Raw genomic sequence first — 12,148 nt, forward strand, 5'->3', positions numbered from 1 at the left:
TGTGATTGTTGTAAAGCCTCGAGGGCTATCTGCCTAAGGGAAGGGATGCCTTCGTGGAGGACTTTCTAAGAGAAACTGAGTCGTATACACGTTACACATGGGGAAAACCACGAAAACGCCCATGCAGCCAGCCCGTTCGCGGAATTCGAACCTCGGACCGAACTACCGGTGTTCAGCGACTTTACCGCTCGGCCGCTGTTGGGCGTAATAAATGAAAGACTAAATCAGAAGTCAAACAACAAAAATCAGCGTTAATTCACAAAATTCACAAATATTGTGAACACAAATTTTGTGAATTAACGCTGATTTTTGTTGTTTGACTTCTGAATCAGTATTTATTCGGCGTGTTATTGTGTCTTAATTAAATGAAAGACTAGTTCATTTGCTTATCAGTCACTGATTGGATAAGCCCACTGAAGTCCAGAAGCTCGATCCGGGTTTAAATTTTAAAGAGCGGGCAGGCTGCATAAGCGGTTTCTGTGTTTTTTCTTTCTGTAATAGTATGAGTTCCCCTTCAGAAATCTTGCGGAAGGCGCCATTGCACTTTAGATGGATAATACTCTTCTCTGTAGCCCAGTCTTGATATTAAACGTTGCTTAAAATTAATTGATGACTATAATTGCATTTCAATGAGCAATTACATATTGAAATTTATTGTAAGCATTAAATGAATCGTGTATTTTAAATTATTGAGCTTTTCTTTAATTGAGCATTATAAGCTTTTATTTAATTTACTTATGATGTTTCATTATAAGTGGAATTTTGTGATCGATTTTTAACCTATTTCTTGACAAAATGTCGAGTTTAATTGTGTACACACATCTGTTTCTCGACAACAGTGCAATGCGGCGAAGAGATATTTTTCAAAATTTGATTTAGATTTTTTTTCTTAATTTAGCGTTTAAACGATTTTTCGAATATATCTTCGTTTAACGGACAACGTAAGCATAACAGAATATTACTGCTTGCATTTCGGAAAGAGCAGGGAAGAAAAAAAGAATATTCGAAACTTTTATAAAACTTTTATAATTTCTGAATTCTGAATTATTCGAAATTATTTTATAATTTTCTGAATTTCTGATTTATTCGAAACTTTTATAATTTCTGAATTTTGGGCGAATTTTCGAAGATAACTCAATTTTATTAGACTGTTTACGTTTATAATTTAAAAATTTCAACACCTAAAAATGTATCGGATATTTTAGAAAGTTTAGAAATTTTCACAGATTATAAAAACGTTTCGCCCTCTTTAAAAACAAAAACATTAAAAACATATTAATTGAACGATTTCCTCCATTTTAAAAAAATGTGTTGTAGTCTGGAGCAGATGAAAGAAAAAGTGTTTCTGGTGGAAAAATTGCTTTTGAATTTACGTTTTTGGCGCACTTAAGGACGAAATTTGCCAGCTCTGCGCACTTAATGAAGACTGGCGAAATTCATGTTTTTATTTTTGCTTCAAGTAAAATGTTCGTTATGACATTGTGATCACATTTAATTTCCGAAAGTGAATATGAATAAGCTATTTCTTCATTCTATGAATTATGCTCAGTTATATTTTTTATTTCGTAATCTTCTGATAATTTATTGTTCGTGTTTTAATGACTAAGAATTTCATCACTGATAACCTCTAACTGAGAAACAAAAAACAGAAAATGAAGTACTAATAAAAAATTATTTCATAGACTTAATTTTTATTTAAAATGTTAGTTTTTATTTAATAATTAATGCACTAAAAGAAGAAAAATAAATTATCTTATAATGTAATGGGCATAGAAGATTTTGAGTATATTTACAGAATTAATCTAAAATTCTTTATCGAGAACAATAAAAGTATGGGCGCTTAATTAACATTTTCGTTCATTTAATTGCGTTCTCAAATGTAAAATCCGTTACCTTTTTACTTCCTTGTACGAAGTAAAGGAAGTATTGAATCGCAAAAATTTTCGGGTATCATACTTCAACGAAAATATCCATTTTGAGCCGTATAGAATGCAATTCTTAACAACGTTTTTGCGTGACATGTCTACATATAAAGAAAAAGGGTTGCAAAAAGGATTTAAAATGGATTCAGAAGAGATCTTTTCGTGACGTCTATACGTACGTATATATGTATGTAGTATCTAGCATAACTCAAAAACAAATAGCCTCAGAATCTTGAAATTTTGTATATAGGACTGCTATAACATGTAATGCACCTCCCTTTTTGGTTGCAGTCGGCTGCACCAAAAGTATATAAATATGTATACTTTGTTACTCGACTCCGTGAGCTCAATCTTTTTTCTTATATGTTGGTAAATTGTGCATTTTTGTTTTAAAATGATTGAATTATGTTGTTCCTATCTTCCGGTTAAATTTTTACGCCTTTAGTTAATCTGTATGCAATAGCTGCAGAATTATCAATAATTTGAATCTTGTTAAAGTGCAGCTAAACCTAATTTTTTTACCATAGGAGCCATATTTGTTTACATTTGAAACTTTGCAAAATGTGAATTTAGTTTTCGCACCTTCAGTATGTTTTTGCCGATTGCGACCAAACGTAAACTTTCAATTTTGTGCACTGAAAAATCTGTTTGCCTCATTGCATTTTTGTTTCGGAGAAACTCTGATTTCAATTATAAAAATTGTTTTGTTTGTTTGTTTTAACTGTATTTAGTGTTTTATATTTTTCTATATTTTTCAATTTTTAATAAAGATATTTTTAGGTTTTATGCATTTTTTCCTTGCCTCGAAGTGAGAACTGAATTAATTGAAAGAGAAATATATCTCTAATACAATTCGAGGAAATCGGCTTAAATGAAATGCAGCAACAAATTAGTATAATTTAATAGGCCGTATAAGGAAGTCAGGCGTGTCCGCATCAGATTTTCTTAAATTTATCATGAGCGCCATCATATGATAAATCATATGATAAATTATTTTCTCATTTTAGTGTATTAATTATCATATCCATTTTAAGTTATTGCATAGAAAAGTTTTTTTTTTTATTGTGCAAGGTTCACTAAAAAAAGTATATAAATCCATTTAACAATAACATACAGTTGATTTTCGTGATCCTTTTTTATAAAAAAATTAAATATTCTTTATATATTGTATATGGGCTTCTTAATTATTATTTATCTAATGCAATATAAACTCAGTCAGTCAAATCGCTATGAGTGCAGTATTAAGACTCTGGCAAAAATTAAGTTGGAACCCCATTTATATAACCTGTTTCTAATGAAGTGTTAAATAATGTCTCTTAAAAACTTTTATTATCATTAGGAGATACAAAAACTAATACAATATCAATTATCTAATTATAGATTTCCTGATATAACCGAAAAATATGTGAAAATTTATGTAGTTATAACTATTAATCATCCTTTAAGAAACGTAAATTTTTCATTTTCGTATGTCCATTTCATGAAAATTAATGAATATTATATCTTTTTTTTTTACCCTTTGAGAGTTTGTTTTTTGGGGAGGAGGTCTATAGCAAGTATTAAAAATTAGTCATATATCTTACTAAATCTCATTAAAAATTTTGAATTCGCTGTAAAACAGATATTTCTCTCCTATTTAATCATTTACAGGCGTAGTTAAGTAAATCCTCATTTTAGTATTAGGAAAAGAAGACATACTCTTTTCTCTTTTATGAATTAGTGCATACTGTTCGAACTTCATGAATTTTGCTTTCTCGCCATCAAAATAAATCGTTTTAGCTCATTTTCTAGTACTTCAGCCGCAATGTGACAGAAGTAAACAGTTTTTTTTTTTAAATTTCAGTTCTGCTTCCTCGTCTGTTATACCCCGACTCAGATTCGCGAATATATTCATTTTATTTATTGATACGGAGATGTTTACATTCTTTTCGTAAAAAAATTTACAAAATGCAAGTTGTTGAGTTAAATTTTCTTTTTCCTTTTTGAAATCTTGATTTATTCCTTATTTATTCTGCCGCTCATATTTGATATTTTTCAGAATTTTCATAAAATATAAAATAATTCCTAGACTAAATAAAAATAAGGTATAATAAGAAAAAATACATTAGTATTTATAATAGCAATGATAGTTGGTTACATACAGACCACCAGAAAACAATAAACATATTTGGAATTATTACCTAACATAGCATAGCTCATGGAAGAACCAGTATACTGCTCATACTGGCACAATATGTAGCTTAGAATCAAATTTTGGTGTTTACGTAAGACTTTTGTTTCGTGTCGACCGTGAAATGTCCTCTCTCCCAAATATGCGGCGATATTTAGCCCCAGTCATGCATAATAGTGACGTCACAACACACCTATAATATATGAGCTTTCGTCTGATGTAACCCCGACTGATTTTTGATTAGTCACTTTTATTTTTATAAACAAGGCTATAAATCAATTGCTATTGCTATATTTTTTGTTGCATTTGAGGAAGGAAATTAGTTTTTCAGAATCACATTTGTGGCTGCAGGTGATTCATTTGCAGTTGGTGGAGAGAATTAGCATCTGTGCAGAGTGTAAAATAACCGTTGAATATGGCCGACAAAACAGTAATAAAATAAAACAGCCACCTGCAAGACGTTTATATTCATGTAGCGTTTTTACCAAAGCTTTCAGCCGCTCAACTCTTATAGTGGTTAGCGTAGCCGTGCCGAAGGGCCTGGGTTCGAATCCCGGAGAAGGCATGGATGTTTGTAAATGTATAGTGTCGGTGCGGCACTCCAAATATGCGGCGAGTCGAAAGTCCTTTCGTGTGGCTTGGTAGAAGGGGAGAGAGGTGGGAGACTCTCGGACCCTTCTCCCCGGGGTACTTCTAATTCAAAATTGGGGGCGGAACTGAGCCAAACTGCTCTCTCACCTATTAGGTGCTCAAAGCTGTTGTCAACGACAGGCGTAATCTTGCTCTCGTTGCCACGAAGAATTTCGTAGGCTTGGGCTGGATACGTCAGACAAGTGAGTCAGACATAAACAACAACAAACAAAGCTTTTGGTAAAATCGAAGGGCTTAATAAAATAGCAGATATCGACGGAAATCTTTTTTAAAAACATAAATATTCTATATTATAAAAAACCATTAAATAATTTAAGTAAATTAAAAGTAAAAGAGGCGAAATGGGAAAGTATGTTAAATCAAACGTAATTAATAACAAATTGCGTTTTCACTTGGAAAGATATGACTCTCAAACAGAGATTAAATGATCCTTTATCATGGAGATTATAAATGCACATTTACATTTTTCGTCTCGCAGAAACAAGCTAGGTTATTTGAGTGTGAAACATGTCATATTTTTACTTCAGTTAAATGCATTTAAAAATATTTTTTACAACAGATTTCTGATTCTGTAGCCTCACTTTCAACAATGGAATAAACACCGTGTAAAATATTGCTTCATATGTATATATATTGGTTTTATACATGGATATTGCAGAGTTTTACAATTGAAATAATATATAGTGAATCCTCTGTGGTCACCATTTTCAAAAGCGACTGCCTGTGAAAGTAAGCGGTATTTTAAAGAACATAAGTAAACATTTTCTGATGTTTATGTATGTTCTCTAGAACAGCGGTTCTCAACCTTTTGACTAACCCGTACCATCTAAACAAAAATTGAAAACCTTTAGTACCAACACTACAAAATAAAACAAAGCTCAGATCACATAAATTTACGTATGTTAGAGGGAAAAACTCAGTCAGGGTGTTGGGGTTTTAGTTTTTGAATTTAATAGTTAAAATACTTTGATTCTTTGCGTGCCACCTATTTTTGTCTTGCGTAGACCGGTTGAGAACCCCTGCTCTAGAATATCTCTCTGAGATGAATGAATATCTCTTGAATTCTCTTTAAGATGAAAACCACCACAGAAGACAAATGGTATCCGGACATAATCCCGACAGCCGAAATCCCGACAAGCCAGAATCCCGACAGACGGAATCCCGACAAGCCAAAATCCCGACAGTGTCGAAATCCCGACAAGCCAAAATCCCGACAGGGTCGAAATCCCGACAAGCCAAAATCTCGACAGGGTCGAAATCCCGATTGTCCAATATCCCGACATTGTCAAAATACCGACACGGGCGAAATCCCAATAAGGCCTAATGACCCCTTAACATACTTCCACAGCTGCAACTAGTATATGCTTTGATGACTAGCAAATCTGAAGAAAATTACAAAAGATTATTCTAAGATTTAATTGATTTCGCTGAAGAAAATAATATTGAATTGAGGCCATCTAGAATTATTAGTGATCTAGAAAAGGCAGCTATAAATGCTCCGCACACTCAAAATGCTGTCGAGGATTGGCACAGAAGATGGGAGACCTTAATTGGACGGACCCATGTTGGCGTTTATAACATCATAGAAGGATTTCAAAAAGAACAGGAGCATGTGGAATACCAAGTTGAATGCATTCTTCGCGGAGAACAGCAACCAAAACGTAGGAAGGTAGATGATGACAGAGAAAGGAGAATTATGACTTTTGTGGACGATCGTGATAATCGACCTGTGATGGAACATCTTCGTGCTATCGCTCACAATGAGTCACTGTAAATATGTCGTTTGCATGTGTAAGTGATATTTACATATGCAAATGACCTTCGACCTGTGATGGAACATCTTCGTGCTATCGCTCACAATGTGTCACTGTAAATATGTCGTTTGCATGTGTAAGTGATATTTTCTTTTTCTTAATAAAAAGAATTTTATAAATCTTCATTTCAAATTTTAACGGTCATTTCAATTTGTTAAAAATTATTTTAAGTAATGACATAATTTTTATGATTTTTTGATTTAAACTTTTAATTAGTACTATGTAACAGTTAGTTAAAAATTGTATTTTATTAAGATAAATTGAGTGTTTGTATTTAGATATTAACTTGTCGGGATTTTAGACAGTCGGGATTTCGACCTTGTTGGGATTCTTGACACTCGGGATTCTGACCCTGTCGGGATTCTGGCTTGTCGGGATTTTGACCCTGTCGGGATTTCGACCGTGTCGGGACTTTGGGTTGTCGGGATTTCGGCCCTGTCGGGGTTTTGGACAGTCGGGATTCTGGCTTGTCGGGATTTCGGCTGTCGGGATTATGACCCAGACCCAAGACAAATAATGCTTGGAACCGCGAGCCGTCATCTTAAAAAGGTCTTATTATATTTTAAACTTCATTACAAAACGAAGGAAATAAGCTGTATTTGTAGCACAGGGAGGAGGCTTGCTTTTGCGATGTTCGGTCTTTGGTGATTGCTTATGTCTCCATCAACTACCACAGATTGGAATTGGGGCTTACGAGCTCCCGATGTCCTTGGCGACGGTGAAAAACATTGGGATTTGATTGTGGATCTGTTACGAGACAATTAAATATCGCTCCACTGTCACAAAAGACTTCTTTGTGACAGTTTCCAATATTTGAACTAATTGGTCGTGCAAGCGTCTCGTTAACCCTTGAAACCGTCTCAATGAATGACCTAGAATGAAGTTTAAAACAGGTCCAACACATGTCCTCGCAGTGGAAACTCCTGATTTTCACGCTGTATGACACACAGCAATCAGATGAGCACCTCACCATTGTCCTGAATGTTTTCAGACTTATCTTCGAAATTCATCGGCGTTCAGTTCCAAGTGAGCCTTATCACTGAAAATATTTCTAGTCTAGTCCAGTCCGTAAGCTCGAATACGCCAAGCATCACTGCTGCATGGTAATCTGGAGTATTTAGGGGAAGTCGCCGCAATCGCTTTTGTGACATCAGCCCCCGTTCGCTGAGTCGCCTGTCAGTGGACACTCCTGTCACTGGTATCTCGGTTATACGTTGGATCACAGATAAAGACTCATCAGGGGCTGTGAGAGTCGATCGAAGGATCATTTTTTCCTTGCGCTCTACGGCCATGATTAGCCCATTTCTGCTAACATCGTCGAATGGAAGCATCGCTGCGACCCACTGTCAGGGATCCTGCGATTTGAAAACTCTGCTTCAAACTTCTCTCAAATGGTGATACCTCCTGATACTGTTCGCGAACATTTCTGCGAGGCATTGGTACAGTTCACGTGATTCGATGAAGTCATATTCGCATGGAAGTTTTACATCGGAATGTCCTGTATTATATACAGTGCACAGATGTTCCACTGCAACTAATCATTAATCGGCCACCAAATGTTAATTATTTACACATTCTGTCTTTGCAGTTTCGTCCGAACTCAGAAGGAACTTTCGGAAACTCAGAAGAATAAAGTATTAGTCATGCACAAAGGATATGTCAAAAGCTTCATAATCTCCCTGTGTTGTTTTGAGCTATCAAACAGTTATAAATTGTTAATAAAATTACAAGAAACATACCATCTTTAGCTTCGTTAAGACGGTAAAATTCTGCCTTTGGTTGAATCGCTTGAGCGTCTGATGGCGGACATCCAGCTTCTTCAAGTGCTCTTTGCAGACTAGAATTGCGTATGACTTGCACCTTAACTTTACGGTCTCTTTCCTGGAAGCAAACGTAAAATATGCATAGTGAATTAAGGTAGTTTAGATTTCAAAACTTTAAAACTGTAATGCAGATTTATATAATAAAGGTTTTCTTGTATATTTATTTAATAAATTTTGTAATAAAGATGTCATGAGATACTGACGAAATAGGGAAATCACATCAAAAATGAAAGTATACTGATTTTTCTAACAATGAAACAGTTTTCACATTTTTAGACAGTTAATGTTATATTTACGTTTCCAAAACACTAAACGGCATTAATTTCTTACTAATTCGGCAGTATTTCATATATAAATATCATCTTTAATATATTTCCCTATATTCCACACACTTCAACATTCTAACTGAGCTGTAGCTAAGGTTTTCAGCGTCCGGAGAAGATTTCACGCCCACTCCTGTTTGCCAAGAATGCAAAACTGCAAAATAGTTTATTCTAAAATTTCGTAGTTTGGCGCCCCGTGAATGCTACGCCTGAAACAGATGTTGCCCTGGTCTCACTCTAGTTACGCCACTGCACCCTATTAGCCCAATAATTATTCAGAGATGTGCTGCATATTTGGAGATTCCTACATAAGAAGAACTTGCTAGGGTTTGGATACACAAATAGTTTCGAAAATATATGCATTTAATTGATTTCGGTACAAATATATACATTTCACGTATTTTGCTAATGGAAATTATGTATTAGGGTTACTTGATAGGTTTCTCAAACTATGTCAGTTAAAAACTGTTGTATATACGAGTATTTAATTCACTGGAACTTCTGTTACTGTGAATAATAAATGACTAAGAATATTGTTTATAGGATTAGTGTTATATAATCCTTATAGCGGTTTCACAGTGTACAATATCTCTGTAAAATATCTCTATCTATTTTAAATATTTTATTCATTTAATTTACGTAATATATTTAAAACATATTGACAATGAAATGTTAAAACTATTGAAAATGTTATGAAAAATTTGGGTGCGTTTGTGTTTGCTAATGAGACTCAGAAATTAGGGGCAAGTCGTAACAGATAAATACAGAATTCGATAAATAAAAACAATAAAGACGGCCGTGAAAACTGAGAGAAATCGAGGTTAAACGGTTAAAAAGGAATTAAGAGTGAAACTAATAGCTGAAGAATAATAACGTTAAGGCTCATTTTAAATTTAGAAATTCTACATTAGATTTCTGCGAAATTTATGTCTAAGGTATAGTTACAATTAGCTAAGAAAAGCAATTACATAGTTAAAGCGACCTATTTATTTTCCCTGGCTTAATTTCGCGTAATATGTTTCTACTTCGAAACCTAAAAACTGTGCTGAAAGGAGTTTAGTCTGATAACAAGGATGTAGTCAATTACCTTTATGTGAATGTTTATTGAATTAGTTATGGCAAAGCACACGAAAGCTATCTGCCTAAACTTAGGGATGCTTTCCTGGAAGATTCTTCAAGGAAATCCTGCCTCGTATTTAGGCAAATCTCGTAGCTTCCCAAGCAACCAACCCGTTTGCAAGGATTGAAACCCAGATCGAACAAATGAGTTCAGATAGGATATTCGGTCACTGGTGATAGTCATATAATTGTTATTCTACAGAATACGAGCTAAAAACTTATCAGTTTTTCGGAAAGCTACAGATCTGCATCTAGAAAATGAAACGTTTCCTAAGTCAGTACATAATTGTTCAAAGAGTGTGCTTTCAAAATCCGCTAGTAGAGTTCCACACATATATTTTCTAAAAGTCCATTCCGGGAATTAAGTCGACATATCCTGCACAGTTGTGGCAATTGTGTTATGCTCATAATAGTTACATTTCCAGTTACTATACTGTTTTGCCTCTTCTTATCTACTACACTATCCGATCTTTTGTCAGGATAATTCGTCCAGTTTGGCGATCTGTGCAAATCTAATTTTGCGAGATTAGGATTAAATATTACAGTTTCTCCGGTAGATTGTTGGAAAAAGTCTTCTTTGTTGTTGGAAATAGTCCCTACTTTGATAGTTGACCATGATTAAGAAATCATGTATTTAAAGAGGCTGTTTAGAAGAAAAATGACTTTCAAGGACTTAACTGATTAGATTTACAATTAGAAATGGAATTATTAGAGATTTTAGGCCAATTGTATGTTTATCCGAAGGTTAAGCAAAACCTTTAAGATTTGGGTTGTACATTAAAGTTGTTTAAAGTGAGCTACAACATTAATTTAAGTTTAGCTTCAATAAAAGTTTTTATTGTTTATTATTCGTAAATTCTTTATTTTAGTGTAAACGATAACTGCGCTAAACGATATGGTAGCTAATTAAGATCATCGGGTCCAGACATGTAGATATATTTAAATGAGATCTACACAAATTAACATTTACTCTTTTTCTTCTTGACTTTTACTTTAAATGTAAGCATAAAATGTTATGAAATTGAATTGTTTGGAACAAACAGCATACTAAGCAGCTTTATTGAGTGCTTTTTTATAAAGATGTTAAACATATACTACAAATGTTTCTCCGCTCCGTTACTGAAGATTAAAAATAAAGTATAATACAATGTGTCACCTTTCATATCAATGTAAATTAAAATCAAAGTTCTATATTTACGTAAAATTTGTAATATATTTAAGTTGTTTGACGTGTATAAATCAATAAATTAGATACTGGTTTAAAGTTTAAGTAAGGTTACTTATTATGATAAAGCCCTCCCTGCCTTTGGAAGGATGACTTTGCGATGAATCTTCTAGGCAAAACTCTCTCGTATTTATGCTATGCAAAAAGAGCTCGCAAAAAAAGGTGTGGCTAGCCTCTTCAGTTTTATAGAACTTATTTCTTAAGGTTTGATTTGCCTTGCTTGATCACAGAAGAGAAAGGAAGGGATGTCATCCCAAGCGAAGGGATGCTTTCGTAGAAAACTTTTTAAGGGTAACTGGTTCATGTCCATTTTATACATAGACAAAACACGAAAACGCCCATACAACCAGCTCGTTTGCCTGGATCCGAACTCAGGTAAAATTGCCAGTGTTCAGCGACTTTATCGCAGATGCACTCTTGTCATAATTGAACTGAGAATATTAAAGATAATAGATGAGAGTAATTGTTTATTGGATCTAAATATTTAAGTTTTCATAAATTATTTTTGAAGTGATATAATCATACGGGAATTATAAATGATGATACAAGTATTTGTAAGTTGGAAATAAAGAGCATCAAAACGAATAATAATCACTACACAACTAAGTCTGGAAAAATTGTAAATGACGATACGAGCACTTTGAAGCGTTTTTGCAAAAGGGCATCAAAACAAATAATAATCATTATACAAATAAGTCTGGAAAAATACCTTTTAATAAATTACTTTGATAATACATTTCTCTATTATTTTCAAATTTTATGCTAATATGAATAACATAACATGACCGGAGAGAATTACACGACGTATTTTGATATTTAATAGAATCGTATAGTCGGAGCATTATCAATTTCGTTTCACAGAAATGCTTAAAAGCAAGGTTTGTGATCGATTGTATTCCTATTTTCTGCCTGTGTAACCACAAAGAACATAGTTATATCTGGAGAGTTTTGAAATATTTCTAGGAAATTTTCCATTCGAGAAATATATATGAATATATTTCTTAACGAACATTTCCAAAAAGGGGCACTTTGTGTAAATCACCCTTAACTAGATGTTGATTTTCACGCATATATAAAATTAAAGTGGATGATTGAAGCAGT

The 12,148-nt window shown here is 33.7% G+C and overlaps 1 protein-coding gene across 1 annotated transcript in view; it reads right to left on the bottom strand.

Moving 5' to 3' along the window:
* The window catches only part of LOC118188342 (cartilage oligomeric matrix protein-like), a 1,186,180-nt gene that overhangs the window by 387,100 nt on the left and 786,932 nt on the right, over nt 1-12,148 (bottom strand). The window contains exon 4 of the mRNA XM_085815229.1: nt 8,297-8,438. Within this exon, the coding sequence (XP_085671355.1) occupies nt 8,297-8,438 (142 nt within the window). The remainder of the gene's footprint in view (nt 1-8,296; nt 8,439-12,148) is intronic.

This window comes from Stegodyphus dumicola, chromosome 4 (assembly GCF_044657685.1).
Source record: "Stegodyphus dumicola isolate Sdum_Otavi_A_Nest chromosome 4, ASM4465768v1".
NCBI lineage: Eukaryota > Metazoa > Arthropoda > Arachnida > Araneae > Eresidae > Stegodyphus > Stegodyphus dumicola.